The sequence below is a fragment of the Sorex araneus genome, chromosome 1 (genome assembly GCF_027595985.1).
Source record: "Sorex araneus isolate mSorAra2 chromosome 1, mSorAra2.pri, whole genome shotgun sequence".
NCBI lineage: Eukaryota > Metazoa > Chordata > Mammalia > Eulipotyphla > Soricidae > Sorex > Sorex araneus.
Genome location: NC_073302.1, coordinates 393041719 through 393067688, shown reverse-complemented (window position 1 = coordinate 393067688; position 25970 = coordinate 393041719). Strand labels below are relative to the sequence as shown.

The 25970-nt window shown below is 36.9% G+C and overlaps 1 protein-coding gene across 6 annotated transcripts in view; it reads right to left on the bottom strand.

Moving 5' to 3' along the window:
• The window catches only part of LOC101550735 (phosphatidylcholine translocator ABCB4), a 68449-nt gene that overhangs the window by 34068 nt on the left and 8411 nt on the right, over positions 1-25970 (bottom strand). For 3 of the 6 annotated variants that reach the window (XM_055134890.1, XM_055134898.1, XM_055134908.1), the window contains exons 5-14: positions 21220-21277; positions 19348-19539; positions 17414-17585; positions 16200-16324; positions 13460-13631; positions 11013-11126; positions 8922-9032; positions 8391-8516; positions 3259-3462; positions 2581-2751 (exon numbers count right to left, since the gene is read on the bottom strand). In XM_055134890.1, coding sequence (XP_054990865.1) covers positions 2581-2751; positions 3259-3462; positions 8391-8516; positions 8922-9032; positions 11013-11126; positions 13460-13631; positions 16200-16324; positions 17414-17585; positions 19348-19539; positions 21220-21277 — 1445 coding nt within the window. The other 3 variants (XM_055134916.1, XM_055134925.1, XM_055134934.1) reach the window with 3 other exon arrangements.

Genomic DNA, 25970 nt, shown 5'->3' with positions numbered 1-25970 from the left:
CCTAGAACAGATCACTGGTTAAAGAAACTTCAGTACATCTACACAATGGAATACTATGCAGCTGTTAGGAGAGATGAAGTCATGAAATTTGCTTATAAATGGATAGACATGGAGAGTATCATGCTGAGTGAAATGAGTCAGAAAGAGAGGGACAGACATAGAAGGACTGCACTCATTTGTAGAATATAGAATAACATCACATGAGGCTGACACCCAAGGACAGTAGATACAAGGGCCGGAAAGATTGCATCATAGCTGGAAGCCTGCTTCATGAGCAGAGAGGAGAAGGCAGATGGAATAGAGAAGGGATCACTAAGAAAATGATGGCTGGAGGAATCAGTCAGGATGGGAGATGTGTGCCAAAATTAGATAATGGACCAAACATGATGACCTCTCAGTGTCTGTTTGCAAGCCATAATACCTAAAAGTAGAGAGATAGTATGGGGAATATTGTCTGCCTTAGAGGCAGGGGGAGGTTGGGAAAGGTGGGGGGCTATACCCGGGATATTGGTGGTGGGGAATGTGCACTGGTGGAGGGATGGGTATTTGATCATTTTGTGATTGTAACCCAAATATGAAAGCTTGTAACTATCTCACGGTGATTCAATAATTTTATTTTAAAAAGACTACTATGTAAAAAGTTGTCAACTGATTAATGAGTCATAATTCTATAGATGCACACAAACACTAACATTGAGCAAAATAACTTGCCACATTAAATTAAAAATTACAAAGCCAGGCTTTCTCTCAGGATCCATACCATCTGTAGCACCGTGAAGGCCTATATGTTGAAAACCAATATCTAGGAAGGATTGGAATTTGTAATCTAGAGCAAAATAGACCTTAGTTTGGGGGGATTATCTATCTCATATCCCTGACTTTAACCTAAGAAGCTATTTTTGTGACATATGAATGACCATTTGTATGTTTCAGCTTGAATTCTTTAATTTACACAAGAAAGACCTTTAAACTTTTTTTTTTTAATTTTATTGAATCACAGTGAGACAGTTACAAGCTTTCATGTTTGGGTTACAATCTCACAATGATCAAACACCCATCCCTCCACCAGTGCATATTCCCCACCACCAAAATCCCGGGTATACCCCCCCCCCTTTCCCAACCTCCCCCTACCTCTATGGCAGACAATACTCCCCATACTATCTCTCTACTTTTGGGTATTATGGCTTGCAACACAGACACTGAGAGGTCATCATGTTTGGTCCATTATCAACTTTTGGCACACATCTCCCATCCCAACTGCTTCCTCCAGCCATCATTTTCTTAGTGATCCCTTCTCTATTCCATTTGCCTTCTCCCCAAGACCTTTAAACTTTTATTTGAGGGCCTCACCTGGTGATGTTCAAGGACTACTCCCAGCTCTGTGTTTAAGGCTGATGACAGCAGGGTAGAGAGGATCACGTGGTGCTGAGAATCAAACCTAAGCCTCCAAATACAGTGCATGTGCTCCAGTCTACCATTGCTCTGGCCCTAAACATATACTATTAATAACTCATTTGCCTAGCTTTAAGTCACTTCTAATTCACCAAACAAATACCAGTCGCCTGTGTGTTATAACTTAGAACTTTAATATTTTGACAACTCACATGAAAGCAATTTACTTCAGTGTGAGAACTTATAAAAATAATTATCAGCACATTAATCATGATGAAATTAAAGTATATAAAAAAAGCAAAATATGAGTCATGTAAACCAGGAAGAATTAATCAACTACAGTTGTATAATGCAAGGCAATTGTGTTTACTTAGAATGCAGATTAAAATTTTCCTGAGAAAATAAGGTTCACACAGCTCACCTCTAAATTGTTGAGTGGTCATGTAGATAAAATCTGTTAAAGAACCCGAATTCCTTTTTGTTAAACTTTATCAAATCAAGTATGTTTTTATTTGTATGTATCACATACCTATGCATTTGGTGTCAAATAAAGTGTTGTTATTACAGATGACATAAACATCGATCCTAAATGCATTCCAAGAAAAGATTCTCCCTGCAATGCTTCAATTTAGAAACCACAGTGAAAGATTTAGAAATAACTGAGTCAGCACATGAGCCCAGCTTGCATGAAATGTGTTGCTTATTTATATGCTTAGACAATCACACACATTGAAGCACCCACTCGCCTTTGTGACTACAGATGATGTGATCACTTATTAGATAGGGCATGTGTTTAAACATTTTTTGCACTTAAAAAACCTTTTAGATAACCAAAATTTTCTTTAGGTGGTTTAACATAACTACTTTTGGTCAAGATAAAAAATGGTGCAAAAAAAAAAAAAAAAAACCAGGGCTAAATAACTTAGTGCACAGGCCCAATCACTGAGCCTTGGTAAAAGCAAGCCAGTTAATGAACATTCATCCCCTTTCTATGCAATCTGACTTGAGAAAACAGAAATCAATGAAGCCAGAACAAAATCCAGGGTGTCATATATGCAAAGAAAATGCTCTACTACTGAGTGATATATATGTATATATATATCCACATATATATATGTATATATATCCTCAGAGCTGTCCATAAGTTTTTTGTTTCATGGGTCTTTTGGGTATTTAGGGTCTACTGACCTTATCGAGAGCTGCCTGTACCTCAGCTTCACTTTCTGTGTCCAAGGCTGATGTGGCCTCATCCAGGAGGAGAATCTTGGGGTTGCGAACCAGGGCCCGAGCGATGGCAATCCTCTGTTTTTGTCCCCCACTCAGCTGGGCCCCTCGCTCTCCAACCAGAGTGTCAAATTTCTACAACCAAAAACACAGTAGAGATTTTATTAATTATATTTCAACCAGAAAAACTATGGAGTCCAGGGGCTGGGACTGTAGCTCAGTGGATAAACGCCTGCCCGGCAAGTGTGAGATCCTGGGTTCTTTCCTCAGCACCAAGGGTTTTCCGAGAGGCAGCATGTGGGCCATAAGACCACCCCCCAAAAAAGTTATGGAAAATAGAAATGCAGAAAGACAACATGTAAACATCATCTTGACTCCCATAGAGAATCATAAATGAAAATCAAAACAATGAATACTGATTATAAGAACAAAACACATACTCTGTATAAAACTTTTATTATGCTTATTATGCCAGGCAATAGTCCTAAAACATCTAACTGAATAATTCAAATTATTAAACTTAATAGCAAAGTGGGCCAACCCTGCATCTCAAATATTCTTAGCTAAACCTTGGGAGAAATCACTCAGTTGTCTTGGGTGAAATTCTCCCAACAAGGGCAGCTGTACTAGCAGAGACTTCACCTGTGGCAGCTTCATGATGAACTCATAGGCGTTGGCCTCTTTGACGGCTTGCTTTATCTCATCCATGGTGACATTTCCACGGCCATAGCGAATGTTCTCAGCAATGGTGGTGGAAAAGAGCACGGGTTCTTGACTCACCACTCCAATGATTTCTCTTAGGTACCTTACATTAAAGGTCCGAATATCCTGCCCATCAATGTTAATCTAAAAGAGGGAAATAGTTCTATCAATTATTAAACAATCTAAGGCATCAAGACTCTTGTTACAAAATAAGTACATAAGCCCTCTTACCTAATATTTAACTTTTTCAGCCATTATAACAGATAATTAAAAGTAAACATTAACAGAACAAGAACAGAAAATATACGTTCTTTTTTGATATTGATATTTATATCTATGTCTATATGTGAGATTTTGTATATATATATATATATATAATATATATATATATAGGCTGCACACCCCACCATGGATGTTAGTCTCTGTAAGAGAATATTGGGCCAGGGACTGAGAGGTAGTACAGAGGGCTAGGTGCTTATCTTAGTTAATTTTACAATGGTGTGCAAAAACAATAGGCAAAAAAACTGTAATCTGAAATTCTCCTCCTGTGTGTGTGTGTGTGTGTGTGTTTATATGTGTCTATGTGTGTGTATGTGTTGAGGGGAGAGGTAGGGCTGAGCCACACCTAACATTGCTCAGGGATTAGCCCTGGATTTTGTGTCCAGGGATCACACTTGGCAGTGTTCAGAGGACCATATGTGGTGCCTGGGATTGAACCCGGGTGAACTGCATTTAAATCAAGCCCATTAGCCTCTTTACTATGTCTCTAACACTGTAGATTCTTTTTATGTGTGTAGTACGCCACAATCTGACTGGATCATAATATATTTTCTTGTTGATAGACATTTAGGTTTTTTGTCTTTTTAAAGATTTGTTTTGTTTTGGGGTCATGCCTAGAGTGTTTTTGAGAAACCCTGGTGATGCTCAGGGGACGACGCAGTGCCGGGCTCAAACCTAAAGCACCGTAGCTCTGAGTAATTTCTTCAGGCCAGGCATTAGATTTTATTTAATTTTATATTTCTTGGTTGCCAATGTGGCTGAACTTCTTTATATATTTCTGGGTCACATGTATTTTCTCTTTCGAATTTTCTTTTAGAAAATATATCAATTTTTAATTTGAAGTAATATATTATAAAAGTTTCAGGCGTGCTTCATTAAAAATCAACATGTGTAGATACTTCATTATTCTCACCACTAAATGTCCAATTCTATGCTTCACCGTGAGTCCCTTCATCTTTATTTACTCACCCTGCTTCCCCTTTTCCTTATAGTAACCACTAATGGTTTATATATGTTTGGTTTTTTAGTTCATTTGCTGTTTTCATCTATACTACATATGAACGAAGTCATGCGGTGCTTGTCTTTCTCCATCAGGTTTATTTTATAAAGCAAAATACCCTCTAGGTCCATCCATGCTGTTACAAAAAAATCAAGAAGTTTTCCATTGTGTATACTGAGATAGTTTGATTTAGTTCGCATGGGAAAATCCCAGGTTTGTTAGCCAAGTGTTCCAGGGCGGAAAAACCCCATAGAACTCATCCAGAAATGCCTTATACCCTCTGTGCTGTTCGGGACTCTCCTTTTGAGCTTGCTCCCCATGAAGCTCACCTCAAGTTTCCACAAAGCTACATAAAGTCCTTGCCCAATGGTAGTGGGCAGGGTGTGCCTCCAAAACATAAACGGCTCCCTGAAATATGCTGTGCAAACCTCCATCCCTCTTTTCTCCAAGGTCTCTGCTATGCCCCTTTGATCAGTGTCTTCTTCAATAAACTTGTTGCTTTGATTCTGCCAAGAAGTCTCATTATCAGTTCCCTCAGGGTCAAGAAGCCCCTTCATACACCTATCACACTTTCTCTACCCAATCATCTTTCTAGATCACTTAGGCTGTTTTCAGTTCTTGGGTATTGTAAACAACGCTGGGGTGAGCATGGTTATCACACACAAACACACACACATGTACAGGAATTGGTGTTTTGTATATTTTAGGCAAATGCTCAGGACTGGGATAAGTAGATCATATGAAATTTCTATTTTTAATTTTTAGGAATCTCCTCATTACTTTCCATAATGCACCGGTTCCCACCAACAGTGTGCAAGAGTTCCTGTCTCTCACCATACACTGCAACACTTGATTTTGTTGTTGTTTCTAGTTCCACACCTAGAGGCTCTCAGGGGCTACTCCCAGCTCTTGCTCAAGGATCACTCCCGATGCTTCACAGGTCCCTATAGTGCCAGGAATGGAACTCAGGCCTCCTGCTTGCAAAGAATTTGCTTGGCCCACTGAGCTCTGAGCTACTTTCTGTTCTTGCCAACACCTGGGATTTTGGGATATGATCAATAATACCCATTCCCACAAGTGTAGGGTGATATTTCATTCTGGTTTTGATCTCCGGCTCGCGAATGATAGTGATGACGGTTATCTTCACGTGCACTTATTGACCCCTCAGTGTGTCATCTTTGGAGTGGTGTCTTCATATTTTCTTCCAATTTAAAAAATCTGGTTACTTGTTATTGTTGAGTTTAATAAGATTAATATTCTTTGTATATTCTGGATATTGACCCCTTGTCAGATATAGCCTCTGTTCAGTAGGATGTCATTTTGAGGCAAATTTATTTTGTTGTGTAGAAATTTTTAGTTTACTGTAGTCTTATTTGTTTAATTTTGCTTTTCTGTTCCTTAAGGTGGAATTAAGTACCCAAATAGTTGATACATTTCCTAGTCCTCTGTCTTCTGGACATGTTATGATTTCATGTCTTACCTGCATTCATCCATTCATATTAGTGCTAAGTTTCGGACTAGTTTCATCTTGTTATGTGTCTGGACAGTTTTCTCAAAACCATTTTGTTGAAAAGATTTTCCTTGCTCCATTATAAGCTCTTGGCGCCTCTGTCATGTATTAGTTGACTATACATGTTTGGTTTTATTTCTGGGCTCTCAATTCTACTCAGTTGATCTGAGTCAGTTTCTATTCTAATACCATGCTGCTTCAATTACTAATCACTCTGAGGTAACAAATGAAGTCAGGAAACATTATGTCTCTCCTTTTATTCATTTGTTGCAGGACTATTTTTACTATTTGAGTGTTTTAGAGTTACAAATGCATTTCATTATCTTTTTTTCTATTTCTGATAAAAGACGTTATTGAGATTTTGATATAGTGAACTTAATCTGTTTTTTGCCTTAAGTAATACAGGCATTTTAATGATATTAATACAAGAGTATAGCCAATGTTTCTATCTCTTCATGTCTTTTATTTCTTCCAACAATATATTATAGCTTCCAATGTATATCAGATTTGGGTTTTGGTGTGCAGTTCAATGGTAGAGCACTTGCTCTTCATGGATGAGGTATTTGGGTTTGATCTCTATCACCACACGTACACACAAACGTTCCAAGAATATTAATTTTATTAAATTTAATAAACAAATAGTAATTCCTATATCCTAGAAAAACCTCATATTCATTCTTGAAATCCCTGTTCTTTCTTAATGCCTGTTTGTGGTTTTTTGGTTTATCTTCATACACTGCAATATTTTATCATCATAATTATTGAATTATGATGAGCTTTTATATATCTCAGATATCAGGTAAATTCAATTTACCTAAAGTTGACAGAGCTGAAGAAATCTGAATATACACTATGGGCTACTGTCGTATTTATGTTGTTTACCACTTTTTATCTTTCTTTTGTAGTCCTTTGAGACTTTCCTACTTAGGAAATACATACTGAGTTACTGGGGTCAGGGAAATGATGTGTATAACTAAATCTCAAGGATTCAGAAAAAAATGCGTATATTATGCAAACATATATACATGCATATGCCAGATAAGTGGAAAGGTCAATAAAGTGAAGAGATGAAAATACAACTAGTACCTCTCCGTTACATAAATACATATGTGAGTTTCCTGCTGACAACTTTTCTGTAAGTTTGAATTTTTTTTTTTTTTTTTTTTTTTTGCTTTTTGGGTCACACCGGCGATGCTCAGGGGTTACTCCTGGCTCATGCACTCAGGAATTACTCCTGGTGGTGCTCAGGGATCCTTATGGAATGCTGGGAATTGAACTTGGGTCGGCTGCATGCAAGGCAAACGCCCTACTCACTGTACTATCACTCCAGCCCCTGTAAGTTTGAATTTATGACAATATTTTTTAAAAGACAAAAACACATTTACAGCCTAGGCTATTACTGTCCCCAATGTCCCCAGGGGTTTATTAAGAGACAATATTACTTTCTTTTTCAGATATTCCAACGTATAAGAAAATTCCAATGTCTCTGATAAGTGTAATTGTTGTGAATTTACTAGTTTGTCAACAGTTATAATATGAAATTTTTTCACTGTATCACTGTATCACTGTCATCCCATTGTTCATCGATTTGCTCGAGTGGGCACCAGTAACGTCTCCATTCATCCCAGCCCTGAGATTTTAGCAGCCTCTCTTTACTCGTCTTTCCCAATGATTGGAAGCTCTTTCAGGGTCAAGGGAATGAGACCTGTTATTGTTAGTGTATTTGGCATATCGAATATGCCACAGGGAGCTTGCCAGGCTCTTTTGTGCGGGCAGGATACTCCCGGTAGCTTGCTGGTCTCTTGGAGAGGGATGGAGAATGTATATGAAATTTTTTAATGAAATAAATTAAAATTACTCTCTCAGTGACTTAAATCAGTTTTTCTCAGTCATTTTTCTTCCTTCAGCCCTCCTGAACTACAGGGTTGGCCCGCTAGTCTTAGCCCTGGAAATATCATCTTGGAATACCCTAGGAGCCCACAGGAGGCCATGGGACACCTTAGTTAAGAAACACTGATTCAGATGACTTTTCCACTTATTTTGCAGATTATGAAAAGTTCAGTTGAAACAGAAGGGACTGTGTTCTAGCTTTTCTGGGTTTTACTGTCTTCATGTATCTGTCAAACCAGGCCAAGGGTTGACAGCATTATCCACATGCATTGTAGTTCCACGGTGCTTTGACCAGAAAATACTATATTCACATGCAAATTTGTTTTTAAGAATTACAAAGGACTAACTGGTACCCAGACATCCACTTTGGAGAACTTATTTCTTCCCACTTACCGTACCCTCGTCAGGGTCATAAAGCCTCTGAATCAGCTGGACTGTTGTGCTCTTCCCACAGCCGCTGTTCCCAACCAAGGCCACTGTCTGCCCACACTGAACCTTCAGGTTGAGGCCCTTCAAAATCTGTGAGGGCGAGAGAGAGAAATACTTCACAACAATGCCCCTGAATTCCATTTTAAATCTGAAAATATATCAAATTAGGGACTATAGTTCTAAAAGTAAAAAGTACATAGATATAATAATAATAGATAATTTAGATTCTTCAAGATACTTAAACAGGAGTCGGGAGATATCTCACAAAATGGGAGCAAATGAAAGAGTCTGAGTTCGACCCCCAGTACTACATAAACCCCAAACCACTAGGTGCAGCATTGAGCTCCAACACCACGCCATCAGGTCGTCATAGCTAATGTTTGACTGTGAGTCCCCAGCTCCCTGAGCACTGCTTGGGAGGCTCCCCAAGTCCCATACAGTATGATTATACAACCTATCTGAGTTAGTAATTCCCATAAATATAATTTATAGTACCTTGACATTAGCTCGAGCTGGATAAGAAAAATGAACATCATTGAACTCCAAATTCCCTTTGATGTTGTCTGGTTTGTGTCCTCTCTCTGAAAAACTGTCAATTTTAGGATTCTAAATAAAACAAAATTCAATGACTATTCCATCATAGTATAAGCAATTTAATTTTTAAGGAATATGATGTCAGCAAATTCCAAAAACAGAAACTGGAGCGGCATAATTTTCCTCATATAAGACAAGCCCCATGGTGAAAACTGTGTATTTGAGAGAACATTCCTCTCAGAAAATGAGTTTTTCCACAATATGGACGATTCTCAAAAAATTAAAAATTGAGCTTCCATTTGACCCAGCAATACCACTCCTGGGAATATATCCCGGAGAGGTAAAAAGGTATAGTAGAGATGGCATATGTATTTCTATGTTCATTGCAGCACTGTTTACAATAGCCAGAATCTGGAAAAAAACAGAGTGCCCCCAAACAGATGACTGGTTAAAGAAACTCTGGTACATCTACACAATGGAATACTATGTAGCCGTCAGAAAACATGAAGTCATGAAATTTGCATATAAATGGGTCAACATGGAAAGTATCATGTTGAGTGAAATGAGTCAGAAAGAAAGAGACAGACATAGAAAGATTGCACTCATATGTGGAATATAATGTAACTGAGAAGTACAAGTTGGCAATGATGCAACTTCTGGCAGATATCTCTCTGGACTTAGTTACCAAAATACTAAAATACAGAAACCCAAAACGGAGAGGCCGCTAAGTGTGGTCACTCGACCTCATACCTCTTCATCCTCAGCAATGAAAACAAATTATCTAATGCTTCCTTTTCAGCAGGCCTGACTTTAGGGGAGAGACTCTCCAAACAATAATAGTGAGTTTTGTTGAAATATTGAATGCAATCAAAGTGAAAGTAAAGTGAAATTTATTAGTTACACAGGCGGAGGGGGCTAAGGGTGGGGGGGCTAGGGGCGTGGGGGGTTAGGAGTGTGGGGTTGCGGGGTGGAGCTATACTGGGATTCTTGGTGGTGGAATATGTGCACTGGTGAAGGGATGGGTATTAGAGCATTGTATAACTGAGATTTAAACCTGAAAATTTTGTAACTTTCCACATGGTGACTCAATAAAAAAATTAAAATAAAAAAAATAAATCTTCACGGAATCTGTCATAAAAAAATAAATAAATAAAAAGAAAAGAAAAGAAAATGAGTTTTCCCTAAAAAGTAGATAAGCTATACATTCATTTTATTTCATGCAGCATTTAAGCTTTTGTCATGTTCTCACAAATTTTCCTAATGGTTAAACATGCATATTTATATAACTGCATTTTAAAAATATTATAATTAAGAGAGCTAGGTATCTCAGATTAGTAAAAATAATTTTAATTCTAAACAAATATAATAAACTGGGTTGAGAAAACTGAATGGAATGGCTTAAAGCATTATTATTAGGAATATAGAATTTCAATATTTTCCGAAGCTAAGCAACTTTCTCATGAGTTAGAATTATGATAAAGGACAAATTTATTGGATCAAATGATCAAATTTCAATTAGTTACTTTGCATTCTGTACGTGTAAATGCAGTTATATACTTTAATATGTCAAAGTAATTTTTATTATATTCATTTCAATCATTACTTATTCAACACAGTTAATTCAAAAATAATAATAATAAGCCATGAAATAAATTTTATTTCTTTTAGTGATTTTTTTCCAAGAAGAAAAACCCACAGTAAATCATACTGATGATTTTGGCCCCCCAATAATTCTTCTGCCCTCTTATTCTACACAGAAAACATAATATTCTTAGTCTGGCTAAAAGATAAGAAAAGGAGAAATAAAATGAACGACAAAAATCTTTGCTCTGAATTCTAACAACACACAGTACAACGTTGTATTCCAAAACAGATTAGCATTACCATATTACTTAATGATAAACCTTTGAAAGTAGTAATAAGATACATTTTGTTTCATTCATTACTAAGAAAAAGTTGTTAATTTCACAAAAATTAATTTTCACATATTTAACAAGATTTAATTACTCAAACTTCAAAATAAATTTTGCATTAAAATAATAAATGACTCACATTATCAATAATATCAAAGATCACATATGCTGCTCCTCTTGCATTGGCAAAAGCATCAATACATGGAGCAGCCTGTCCAACACTGAAAGCTCCAATCAGGATTGAAAAGAAGACCTTCGCAAAAGAACAGGAAGAAAATTTACAAGCTTCATTTGGGTGTTTGTTATTATCTAAAATAGAATTCTTTGGAGCACATACTACATATATTGCACAAAGGGTTGAGGTTCGATGGATCCTTTAAAAAAATAGCAAAATTTATAAGAAGATAGAGCGTTTCACTAATACAGGATCTCATTAAGTGGTTTTTCCAAATATCAAAAACATTTTTTTCTTTTGCTTCTGAAGCTAATTCTACTAGCAACAAACATTTTCTAAAAGTACTATTATTTAGCTTAGTGATCCTAGCATTGGAGCTATAGCATAGTGGGTAGGGTGTTTGCCTTACACGCAGCCGACCTGAGTTCGATTCCTCTGTCCCTCTCGGAGAGCCCAGCAAGCTACCTAGAGTATCTCGCCTGCACTGCAGAGCCGGCAAGCTACCCGTGGCGCATTCGATATGCCAAAACAGTAATAACAAGTCTCACAATGGAAACACTACTGGTGCCCACTGGAGCAAATTGAAGAACAGGACAACAGTGATACGAAAGACAGTGCTATTTAGTTTAATGTGTTTTTTCTTCTAATTATTCAGAAATTACCCTGAATGTTCAATCTGAAACATGGTAGAAATGGACCATATGGAATCTTACTGCAAAAGGTATAAAGTTCCTGATATAAAAAGAAACAATTCACAGATTATGAAATATAATACAATTCATATGATACAATTCATAATCTGTGAATAATACAATTCATATAATACAATTCATAATCTGTGAATTGTTTCTTTTTAACTCAAACTTGTGAGCACTGGGTTAACAATTCCAATTAAGTCTTTACTATTGTTTCTTTTTAACTCAAACTTGTGAGCACTGGGTTAACAATTCCAATTAAGTCTTTACTATTGCACATAAAACATCTCATTTCCCTTTTTTCCTTTTTAGCAGAAAAATTAATTGAGATATAACAGCCTAAAATAAGACTGCAGGGATCCAGATTATTGGCATAACTGAACTGAGGAAAGCAGAAATAAAGTGAAAAGACTTATTTCTCTCTAGGCATGCTGAAATTTCTATATACAATCTGGCTTTTCTCAGAAGACAGTAATAGTAACACTTCACATGTTCACAACTCAAACATTTCTCACTATCTATAATACAGAAAAGGACCAGTAAGAAAAAAAGAAAAGTATCTACCAAAATAGATGCTATAAAAAAAATCAATGCATAGGAGTTCTTCCCCTCTAGCAGAAGATATTGCTCTGTCTCCCTGCATCACAAAAACATTTTCCAGGCCTATGGAGGAGATATCACTATTCACATACTATAAATGAAGAGGCCAGGGAGAAAGGAGAGACTGATTGCAAAAAGGGAATATCAAAACCAAGAATCAATGCCCCACCCTCAAATTTAAAGAGCAAATAAGGAGAGTTATAATAGTTTCAATAGCAAAAGTGGAAATTTTTGAAGTTAACCTTCAGAATGGTCACCAAAATGTGAAAAGACCCTACAAATTATGTAAACTCTTTCAGTCAATCTATTCTGGAGATACCACTGTAGAAAACATTTTGAAATAATTTATTTTCATGATGACCCCCCCAAGTCATCATTAAAGGGACAAATTGTGTTCAGTTTTATTTTTAAAATAGAGGTGCATGCTTTTTAAGTATTTCTATTTGACACACATGTTGTTCTGATTGTCACTGGCAATCACAAAATTTTGCTACTTTATAAGGGTTGCAAAAAGGTATGCATAATATGACCCCCTTTTTGAAAGAAAATGTAGATATAGAAAACAATCTAGAAGATTCATCAAGTTATATGTTCAATAGAATACAATAATTTTAATTCTATATTTCATCCATATATTTATAATAATGGAATAAAGCTATTTTCCTTTTGAAAAGAAAACAAGCCAAAAAAATCATCTTTATTTCTGATCACTGATGCTTCATTTTATGCAAATTTATCATTTTCTCATATTATAACCTATGTATATGAATAACTACTTTCTTATGTAATAAACAATAGTAGAATGAGTATAGTTCCTATACATATTTATTTGTTAATTAATTCACTTTACTTATATTTCCTTTTATTTGTTGTATATATCTCTCAATTGGCCTAATACATGCTATTTTCTTGCCCCAGCTCCTAGTTATGTCAGATATTTCCAGAAGACAAATTATGTCATGTATTTCCAGAAGATAGTCATCAAAAGAAAAAATCCTGTAATCACAACTCATGATTCAAAAGTATATAGGACTAGGAAATAAAAGAAAAGATGGATAGAAAAAAAATGTTCTGAGTTTTTATAAAGACTTAGTAAGTATTAGGAAAAGTACTTACTGTCATTGCATTTCCAATAGTATATTCTTTTGATATAACTAGAGTGGATCCGTACCAGAAGGCCAGTGCATATGATGCATATATTAACAGGAAGGCAATGCCCATGGAAATGTTTGCTGAAATAGCTTTTTTAATTCCAATCTTTTTCGCATTTTCTAAATGCTTTTGATACCTATCAGGAAATGAGGGGGGAATGTTACAATAAGAAAGCAATCCATAATCTGAGTCATACTCACCTCCTGAGGGGTTAGAGGTTCAGGGAACAAATTTATCCAGTAGGAAATCTCTGGTGACACCCAGCTTCTTGGGAACTAAACCAATTCAAGATCAGCCAGGACTAAAACAGATGTGAGCCTTCTCTTTCCTACCCTGGACCCATTTCCCTAGGTCTCTACCAGTTGAAGCAATGTCCCCAGAGCTCTTCCAGAGATGAAAACTCCCTCCCGCCATCCCCAGGATACAGAGAAGCTTTGTCATTACCTTCATGGCCATATGCAAGTCAAGAATAAAGTAGAAGGAAAGAAACCAGCCAACCAAGAATGGCACCAAAATGGAAATATTATCTGGGACTTTAAAATTCCTAACACAGCTCAAGTTCTCTTCTCTAAAGAAAAGAAACTCAATCCTTCCTCTATTGTCCCAATGGACGAAAGACAGGAATTTTACAAGTTCAAGTAAAATTGAACTCAAGTAAATTGAGTTCTTGCATTCAAAAAAAATTTCTTTTTGATCAGGTTGACCAACCATCAAATGTCAAATGAGAATCCAGGTTTATAAAATCACTACTTAAAAGATATATATTTCTACTCAATTTTTAAAGATTTCACTTTACTTTCTGTAAAATGGAGTAAACGCCTACTTTACAACATAATTATGAGGGTGACAAATAATTATAGGACGTAGTTAGTACAGTGCTGGCACATTGTTGGTAAAAACTGATAATTCCTATTCTTGTTATTATTAGTATTATTGTTTTAGAATTTAATCTCTCCCTGAATATTGCTTATTCTTCTACTACATTTTGAGTAGTAATTAATATTCGTATTACTGGCTACTAGGATTTGATATAAAAATACAAATGTCTTTCATAGTTCTTTTATATCATAGTATTTTTACATCAAGTTAAACTTTTTTTTTTCCATACTAGACGCAAGGAGTATCTAAATTTTAATTTTATTTCCCTAGAATTAGAGAGGAAATCCAATGGATCTGCAATGAGACTTGGGAGGGGAGTGGATATTTTACAAGTTAGGGTGTTTCTGTTTCTAACAAAAAATAATCCCAACAAGATTTTTTTCTGCTTTAACCAAATGAGATGTTGGGAGTTTATCAGTTTTTTATTTCTGTTTAATGTATGCTGCCACCAAAAAGCTTGTCTTTCTCATTACTGAAAGCACCCAACTCTTCAGTGTACTCTCAGTGTTGGGCGCTGCATTCACTCAGCAGAGCTGCGTCTCTGGGGAGACAGCCAGCGTGCCACGTCCAGCACTGTGATTATTCCCGTACGGCTGGGCCTCCAGGCGTGTGCAGAGGGTTTTACGTCTGCCCCAATGTGACACAAGGCTCAGGTGACAGTGGTGGACATGCTGTAATTACCTTCGCTTAGGCGGCTGGCTTACTGCAGCTAATGGAGCGGCACTGATTACACTGACATCCTGAGGTCCAACTGAGGGTTAGTGTGGTCTGTGTGGACTATTGTGTACAGGAAGCAGCAGTGAGAGAGAAAAAAGGAAGAGGTTAGAAAACCAGGAACATGTTGGTTTTTGAAGAGGGCTTAAGGAATAGAAAAATAGAAAATGAAGTGGAGGGAATCTGGGAAGCTTTGTTTTTAATACTGGTGAAAATTTCCATTTCAAAGAGTTGTGGGTTATCAAGAGTCCCATAGTAAAGCAAAAGAAAACACACGGAAAGCATAGTTTTGCTCTATTAGGGGATGTGATTATTTAAACAAAACTGGTAGGGGGACATTTAAGTAGAACAGAGTAGTCTTTAATCAGTGCGCTTTTTTTCTGGCATTTAGATTTTGGTACATTAATTTCTTGAGAGCAGGGTTACTTGACCTTTGATCCATGGTCAAGAAGCTTGAATGAGGAAAAAAACAATATTTATTTTCACTAACTGCTAACTGAAAATTTGCATTTCCTTCAACTATCAATGCAGGCAACAAACTGCTAAGTATTAGCAGTAATAGTGACATTATTATCAACAGAAATCCCAGTTCATTTTCATATCATGTTATAATTATTACAGATATCTTGAAATATCTTTTACCTGCATGCCTACTTCAGAATTACAGTAGTGGTTATTAGGCCCATAGTTAGCTCTGATTATATGCTATGTTAAAATAGAGATACGTCGTTTACTATGTCATAATTTTTAAATATTTAGATGACTGCATTTCAATATAATTGGTTTCATTTATAATCCTATGTACTTTTTTATGTATTTAAAAATCATGATTTAAGAAGAGACTCGGTAGGCTTTTTCCAACTGCCAAAAGAGTCCATGGAACACAAAAGGGTAAGAACCCTGCTTTAGAATCTGACATGAAACTCTAGCCATCAGAAAGGGTGCCTACATTTGGGGGAGGGTTAGGGGTGGAGAGGGGAGGACGGTTAATACTAGGAAACAGAAAGTAATGAAGACATACTGCAAAAGAATGAAACCAAAAAAAAAAAAAGAAGAAGAAAAAAAGAAAAAATTGGGTTCTTTGAAATAGGGAACAAAGAACCTTCCTGACCTTTCCAGTTCTTTGTTCTGGCCCCCAAAAGCTATCACGGTCCTGATGGCTCCCAGAGCCTCTTCTGCCACAGCACCTGCTTTTGCATACGCAGCTAGTTCCTTGTCACTAAATGCAGAGAGAATCTGGACAGAAGAAAAACACTCATGAATTAAGTGCGGTGAGAAAAGTGAAAAGGCAGTCTGGTCAACTCTTTTACCTAGTTTTCTTCCCAAACCCTACCCATCACCCAACACTGAAGTCATGGAGCAAAAACCATTCAGTGCAGCAGATTTGGCAGCTGCTACTTCCCTTACAAAGGCTGGATCTGAGCCACCCTGGTGACATGCCCCACAGGAGTAGTCAAGAAAAGGAAATCCACACATGAATTTTCTAAATATCATTTGGGGAGAGAACAGTCTCAAGTTCCATGCCTCCTCTGTTTGTTTGGGTTTTTTTTTTCTGCTAGTTGCAGAATAAAGCTTTGAAAAGATTTATCATCCTTTCCTTTATTGTGTTATGATTTTGAATTACTATGAAAACAATACTTCCAGATATAGTAATGAACAGTGGGCACGCTAATGCATAATAATGGCTAAACAAGATGTTGTAGGACAAAGGTAACTAAAGATTTCAAAGGGAAATGTAAAATCACCAGTCAAATTTCTCAGCTCTCCAGAGTTGGCTGAAGTAGAACAGGTAATGTGTTCTACTGCAAGGCAAAAATGGGCAAAAGATACTGTCACAGCTAATGACAATGGTGGAGAGTCTTGGGCACTTTGGTGGCGATGCGGGAGATACAGTAAGTGTGTATATCAATAATATTAAGCCTAAATGTTAACACTATTGTAACCATGACACCTAAACAATAAATTAAAAATCTTTAGTTAGAAACATAACATAAATATTTCCCATAAACATAAGTAAATTAAATACAAACTTTTCTTAATTTTTTTGTATTCACCTACTAGTTTGGAGAAAGGTTGTAAGTTATAGTTTCTTCAAATAATGACAAACCAGGCATGTAATTTAAACTACTCTACTAAAAGAAGAAATTAAATCAATGCAAAACAATCTGCAATTGAGGTAGCAACTTGACATTTCAAATACATTTCCTTACTAAAGTCTGCTTCAGTGACATTTCACACAGATCCGCACAATGACGACTACCAAAACTTAAGAATAAGTCCGTATGGGTAAGTTAACACACATGAAGATGCCTGAGCTTCACATACCTTTGCCCAAATAGCTGCGGAGAGTCCCAGGATAGGGCTAATGGCCATTATCACCAGAGTGAGCTTCCATCCTCTGATGAACCCCACTATGAATCCTGCAAAAAACGTGGCTACTGCTTGAAAGAACATTCCAACCTTGTCACCAATTCCTTCACTGATTTTGGAGATGTCACTAAAAAAAGATCATACCTAAGTGGTTACAGGCAGGAGGTCTTCAGTTAAAAAGGTGACATAGACATCTAACAAATATCTAGACAGGTAAAACTTGTTCATTTTACTGCAAGCCTCTTTCAGAGTCTTAACCTCTTGAATATTTTTCCCACCTAAATATTACACAAAGGAAAAAATTCAGTATTAGTACATGCTTCTAAGAAATTCTTAGAAATTATCAGTAACATTGACACCAATAAACTAGAGAAGCATTAGTATTCTGAACTTGCAAGAATCCATTTCCTGGGTCGGGGTGTGGCGCAATGGTAGAACATTTTCCTTGTGAGCATGAGATCCAGAGTTTGATTCCCTCTACTGCCTGGTCCCACAAGCACTGGGAGAAATCCTTGAGCACCAAGCAGTGGGATGCCCCAGAACACCACCAGGTGTGTCTCCCAAAAGAAAATAAAACAAAAAGAGGAGACAATCTGTCCAAAAGCAAAAGTTAGGAAAAACATTGTAGTAAAAATAGATAAGAGCTCCCTGCATCTACCCTGAGCCTATTCTTTTAGTTTACTTTTGTTTTGTAGTCATACCTGGTGGTGTTCAGGGGATACTCACTCAGGACAAGAACTGAACTTAGGTCTCTTGTAAGCAAAGAATGTGTTATAAGCAAAGAATGTGAGCAAGCTCTCCAGCCCTGGCCCTATTCTAAAATCTCTGATTCTTTAAAAATAGAATTCTGAGCAATGCAGAATTCAGAATTTTGCTCATAGAGTAAAAAACCAATGTCCATTCTAAGGAATGCCAGGCCTTAAATGCCTAGGTCTTTCTGTGTGTGTGTGTGTATGTGTGTGTGTGTGTGTGTGTGTGTGTGTGTGTGTGTGTGTGTATGTGTAGTTGTTGTTTCTTTCTTTTTTCATTTTGGGACCACACTCTGTGGTGCTCAGGACTGTGTGCAAGGCAAGCATGCCACCCCCTGTACTACTGTTTCAGCCCTTTAAAACAAAACAAAACAAAACATTTTTTTTTTTAAAAAAAAAACCTCATTTGCTCACTACATATTAGTGAGAGCATCCAGTCCGATAAAGTTTATCATCTATCTCCCCCTACTGGAAAATAAGCAACAAAACTCTTCATCTTGCTCTCTTGGATCACAACCCATCTAGAGTTTGGCATATAATAGAGCCTCAAGTATTCATCAAGTAGAATCAACAATTATCACGGTAATTCTCCTTGTGAATTCATTAAGTCACTTATTATTTAAGTTAGTCATCTTAACTGAGAAAAATAATATCAATCAGACCCTTGGGGTACTCCAGGAGTTAAACACAAAAGCTGAGAGAGAATCACTTGCATAAAAAGACCCCAAATTCACTTCATAGCATGACTTGGAGCTCTGAAACCCTTGACAAACGCTAGGGTGGCAATTAGTGCCACCCCTCACCCCTCACTGCCCAGCCCAGGCACTGAAGCTTCAGGGCAGTATAGCTGAGTCAGACATTGCTGGGAGTAACTTCTGAACCCCGGGACACCACTGGAGAGCCCCCGTCCTCCCAACACACACACACACTCACACTCACACTCACACTCACACAATACACGCACGTTATGTAAAATACACTGTAGGTTAGGTTATAAGTGCTAAGAATAGCTGTCAGATATCTATTCCTATAACGTATCAAATGCTTGAGCTAGTACTTCTTTCATTTAAGAACTCCCTTGCCATATCTGTGTTAGTTGTTCATTTCTTTATGAAAATGTGGCATTAGTAATACACTTACTCTGTTAGCCGTGTATTGAGTTCGGTAGTGTCTTTGATGTCAAACCAGCCTATTTCCTGTCGTAGAATAGCATGGAAAAACTGTTGCCTGATTTTCTTAATTTGTCGCCCAGCTGCCAAAGTCCAAAATGAAACTTGTATATAGGCAGCAATGAGAACTCCAGCACCTAATCCTGAGTAATAATATGCATATCTGGAAAATAATTAGGAAGGTTCTTTTCATTATTTTCTTTCATTTAACACTTTCAGAATAAATCTTTAGAATTTGGAACCAATAAATTTACTAAATTAATCATAAAACACAATATTATAATATCCTTTTTTTAAATTTTTTTGAAACTTTAAGAGGCTAACATAAAGTCCATTTATTTGGAGTCTTAGCCAAAGAAAACACATTTTCATGGTTAGCTGTAAAAATGATGATCATTTAAATCCACTATGAAAATCTGTAGATACAATTTTGAGTCTTTCCTAATAATTCTAGATTTGCATATCTTAATCTACTTGAAAAGTTCACCACCAGACACGTATTGCAAATATAGGAATAAATAGACTAAGAATGTTAAAATGGTTCTTAATATAACCTTTTCCATATTGTTCAAGAACCAAGGGGAAAAACTCCAACTTGGCAGAATTTTAAAATATAAATAGTATGCTAATACGTCATGAATTGAAACTTATTTGGAGTGAAGGCTTAACTGTACTAGAGGAAAGTTGGTATTTTTGAGAATAATAAATAGTTTCAACTCTTTCACATATATGTTAAATAGAGCTATTAACTTGTTTCCTGATGGAAGCCTTTCAAGTCTGCTATAACAGTTATATTTAAGTCAGCAATATTAATTAATTGATATCTAAACATACAAACATTATGTTATAGGCTTTTGAGATCTCTATCAAGAAGGCTGGAAGAGGGGGAAGAAATGCCATAAGTGATGCCAGTAAATCCACTGCAAAAATTGGAATACAGGTAGTTGATTCAATACATATTATATCAGCTTAAGCTGACCCAGGCCAATAGCTGTATTGTGGCTGAGAAGCATACAGGCACACCTTGGGAGAGCGAAGGCTTGATTCCAGACCGCCACAACAAAGTGAATAGCACCAAAGAGCTCATCATACAAAGCTTTTGTCTTTCTAGAACATATTAAAATTATGTTGACAGGGTCTCAAAGGCTGTGGATGCAGGAGAAAACTAGGTTTGATCCCCAGCACTGCATGGTCCCCTTAACACCATCGGGAGCTGCTCTCCCCACCCTCCAAATTATATTACATTATATGGCAGTCTAGTAAGTGTGCAAGAGCATTGTGTCCAAAAAGTACATACTAGGACCAGAGATATAGTCCAGTGGATAAGGCAATTACTTTGCATGCAGTGACTCGGGTTCAATCCCTGGCACAACACATGTCTCCCAAGTCTTGCCAGAAATGAAATCTGAACACAGAACCAGGAGTAAGTCCTGAGCACCACAAGTATGACCCCAAAATCAAAAAAAGAAATGAATAGTGCATACTTCAATGAAAAACATTTTATTACTAAAAAATATTCTTATGAGTCTTTAGCAAGTTTTTTGCTGGTGGACAGGGGACAGGACTATGGTGGGGGGGGAGGGAGCAAATCTCTGCAAAGCAGTGCAATTAAACCAGGTATGCCTGTATCCTTATATTGAGGAACCACGCTGAAGGATTTAGGAGTAAAGGAGCAATCTAGATGCAACTTACTTTAAATTGAATCGGGGATAAATAATTAAAATAGATGAACCTGGATAAAAAAGTATTCAGGTACTCTGTATATTCTTATAATTCCATAAGTTTATTTTCAATAATTTTTAAGTAAACCATAAGTGTATATATACATATGTTAGCCAATTACCTAGTCATTTCTTCTTCCAGAATTCTGCCTGGATTTAACATTGACAATGAAAAATTCACTAAATAAAAACAAAACAAAACAAAGCAAAATTAGACATTTAAAAGGTTGAACTGTTAACAGGCACTGTCAGGTTTTTAAAACCTTTTATTTTCTCTGTTCTCTCCACTGTCAAGGTCAGAAGCCCAAGGGTTTAGCTGCAGGGCTGTAGGGCCTAGATGGGGAAGATGAGCCCTGAGTCCAGACAGGGTCCTAATTTCCTAACCCAAAGGTCTTGGGCCTTTTAACAAAGTAGTTTCCTAAAGCAGAGAGCATACAGAAAGCAGACAAAGAAGAAAGAAATGGCCCAAACAGGAAGCACAAGCTTTAAAGGACATTTTCCTCCATCTCAACCCCAGAGGCTCAAGGCCCTTTACAAATAATTGCTACTGCAAAATTCATTTTAATGTGTATATATATATGTTTTCTCTTAAATGCTTCCCTTTAACATGATAAAAAGACATCCATTACAAAGGAGGAAAAATTAGCACTTACTGAGCATTTAGTATAAATCAGATACTGTTTCAAACACTTGCATGTACTGATTTTTTTCAGTTTCACAATATATGTGGTTATGCTATTTCATAAATACCTATGTTATACACGAAGAAACTAAGACAGAGATAAAGTGATTTGCACAAGATCACACAGCTAGCAAGTAAGCTAAGATTTCTAACGCTATACTATACAGTTTCCAACCCTGTACTACACTGATTAATTCATGTGATGATATCTTCACCTTTCTAAAACCACAAAGTTTAGAAAAAGAACAGAGTCTAGAGAGATAATACAGCAGGCGGGGCACTGGCCTTACATGCAGCTGACCTGGGTTCAATGGCCAGCACCACCTCTGGTACCCACAGCCCTTCTAGGCATGATCCCTGAGCACAGAGCTAGGCGTATGCCCTGAGAACAGGTGGGTGTGGTTCAAAACCAAAACAGAAATGGTCCTGAAAATGGTTCACCCAGGAGGATGCAGGAGGTCCGAATTCTAGCACCAAATGGTTTCCCCAAAACATCACTGGCAGTGACAATCTGAACAACTTACTAGGAGTAGACCTGGGCACAAACCAAATAAAAACAGCTCATCTCTATAGCATTGGCAAAATAGCAGGATAAAATATCACCACAGTATTGTTGAGAAAATGTGTCCTCGGTGATGCCACCAACATTTACAGCTATGTTGGGATAGTATCTAGTCTCTGTTCCTTTATATCACGTAAATGACCCAGAAGTCATGTTTTCTGGGTGTTGTGTATCTTATCTTCTTCGAGAAAGGGAGATAACATTGAATTTTACTTAAAGCTGCAACTGCTGTCAGGACCAATTACCAAATGTAACCTTAACTGTGACATGGTTTTCCCTCTCAGGAATTTAACTTCTTGTGCTATTCACAGTAAAGTGTTTCTTACTGCTAATTAATCTCTTTATCAGCTATCTGCTCTTAAGGACTCATACACTATCTTACTGTCCTTATCAGTTCAGTTCTGTGTACTCATTTCCTTCCTGAATTCTTAATTTGGTATCAAAGGTACACTTTGGCCAAATTGGAACTGTGTTTTTAATTAGGTAAGAAACCTACAATCAAGCTGTGTTATTTGTGAAAATTATTGCTCAAAGATGCAGAAAATCTCTAGATATGTGTAAAGTCTCACTTTGCCCCTCTGAACTTAGAAAGCTGGTAAAATCTTAGATTTTTTTTGTCTTCTCCTTCAATATCTATCACAAACTTTTGAATTTTTAAAATAAGGATATTTTGACCCTCCCTCCTAAGAAATAAACATTAATGGGAATTCCAGGTTTAACTTGCTTTTTTCTAAGAAATCCAGATCAAAAATTGCAAGAGAGATCTGGGTAGTAAACCTAGGCAATCCAGAGCCCCCAGAAAACCATACTCTCTGATCTTTAGGAACAAGGGTGAGACAAACATGTATTGGTGTGTTTCTAGAAGAATAAAGAGACCTATGTATTCTAGAATTTCCTGAAATTCTAGACCTGGCAAAAGCCTAGACTACATGTTAGTTTCATAAAAAAATTGTCAAGTATTAGGCCAAGAGATCTGGCTTAGTGGAAAAATATTTGCCTTTTATTCGGAGCCCCTCAAATTGATGTCCAGCACTGTTTAGCCTCTGCAGAGTGCAACCCCTAGGGCACCAGAACCCAATGTGTGATTCCCCAGGCAATCTGTGTGAACCACACAAAATTAGAAAGAGTATGGATGCCCAAATTCCACCTAAAGGTCAATGAAAAAGTCAGAGCTTTGGGCTGAATCTAGAACAGTTCTACAAGGAGGACAGAAGAAACACTCACTGATCCAGAATGTCTTCCTCGAAGCATTATGTCAAGACTTCAATCCGTGGTGCCACCAGTGTGCTCAGCACAGTCCTGGAAGTCACATAATTTGGAGGCTACTGTCTTTAATCACTGGCACTGCAAGCAATTTACAGGTGAACTGCAGCCAGATGTGTGTGTCTGTGTGTGTGTGTGTGTGTGTGTGTGTGTGTAAACACCACCGCTAAAAGTTTTCTGGTGAGCACATGTCTGACTATCATAGTGATCCCCAGAAAGCACTGCTAACAGAATGTGTGTGATCATCAAAACTAGACTTGACCGCCAGTAAGCACACGTACAAAATAGTAATAAGCATCATAAAGTACAACCCTAAATCAGCACTGTAGCCAAGTGTTTGAACATCACAACCTGATGTGACCCCTTTAACCCCAAAACTAAATGTGTGAGCATCACAATCATGTGTATGCAACCCTCAGTCACTGCAACAACTACAATAATTACAGCAAACGAAAGGAGGGAGAAAGTGTCCTAGCTGATTTTAATGGGTCAGATGACGAACTCCCAACCCCAAAAGACTTCCACAACAAGAAAATAAACGATTCTTGAAGCTTCCTGGAAGCTTTCACAAGTTTTATATGACTCATCCATTTCATAGATAAATAAGCAGAATCTCACAATAGTTTTTTCATTTACAAGTTCTTACAGGTCTCATTCCCTTGTATTTATTGATCATTTATTATGTTTCAAACATCTTATATAAGTGATCTCAATTAATTTTAACTATAAGTTCATGTTTACCTTTTAAAGATAAGAGCAAGAATACAGAGGTTAAATAATTTGTCCCAGATCATATAACAGACCTGATGGCTGAAGTGTCTAAATAATAATTGAGTACCTTAAGAATCATGCAATAATACATCATGATGAGAGTCCTAGCTATCACTTTTGAGTCTCAAAATAAACTGATGTCCCCATTCCTTGATGATGCCTGGGATTCCTTCAATCATACAGAAATATTCAACATAAAATGAAGAATTGGTGTTTTCCAGGAAGCTTAGATAGTATGGGTAATGAGTGTCTTTTCCAAGACACTGCAAGGTATGGAGAGTCAATTTTTCTTCATAATGTCCTCGATTACTACAGTCACACAGGCTTGACATAATTAAAAAAAAACTGAAAAAACCTATCATTTCATGATACTTAGCAAACAAACAAAAAAAACCCCACTATTTTCTATGACCATGTCCTTAAGGGTTTGAATGCAGAATGTTTTATGCATAGTTTTAGCACAACTAAGTCATTGTGTGGGAATGGCCTTGTCATGGAGTAGCTTTATTCTGTTGACAAGGATGGACTCTGCTCACAATAACTCATTGTCAGACCTTCTTGTAATTTAAACCTTTTTCTCCTAACATCCCCTTCTCATTTGGTTCACAACATGGCTACTGTCTAATTGTCCAAAAGAAGTCTAAAGAACAGACTTTAAATAGACACCATCTCTGAGAGATGAGCTGGAATGCCCAGTTAAGGAAAGCTAAGTAACTCTCTCTTCTCCCAACCTCCAAATAGCTTTGTGAATCCTACAACTCTAAAAGTATCAATGAGTTCTCTGGACTTAGAATGATTATTCTTTACAGATTTAATTAAGTCCAAATGACATGAGAGTATTATTTTTACAAACTACCAAAGAGCGAACACTGGAAAATCCTAATGTTTTAGAAATAGTTACTAGGACTGATAGCAAATGTCACTATAGGAGACCAAGGGTCATATAATTTGGAGGCTACTGAAACTAATTTGGCAATTCTGGTGAGTTCACCACTCCAGCAATCACAGGTCCCTAAGGGACTTACTCATGCTGTTCCCCAGAGAGACCTCAGAGAGACCTTGAATTCAGTTCTAGGCACAACACATGGCACCTGTCTGCCATGTCCAACTTCAAAGCCCTTTGATTGCATAATTAGAACAAGTCAAAAACAAGTTAACTGCTCCAAATAAGAAAGCTGTGGAATTACTTTGGTATTAGTAAAAACAAGCAAAGACCAAGAAAATTGGTCAAAGTGTGATAAGTACACTGCATTGACTTTAATTTGGTTCTTAAAAAAAAGTTTGATTACATACACTATCTTAACCATTTTTAACTAGATAGCTTTTAGCTAGTTCAGAAGTGTTAAGCACAATTGCATTAACCTACAGTCACTGTCTAGAATGTTTTCTTGCAAAACTAAATCTCTATGTCCATTAAATAGCTCCTTACCAACTTTGACTCTCAGCTCCTGGAGCCACTATTCTACCTGTTTCTACACACTTAAAAATTTGTAGATACCTCAAAAGCAAAATAATCCAGCATTTATGATGAACTTAATTAACATAATGTTTTTGAGATTCATTCATGTTATAGTATATGCTGAAATTTCCTTCCC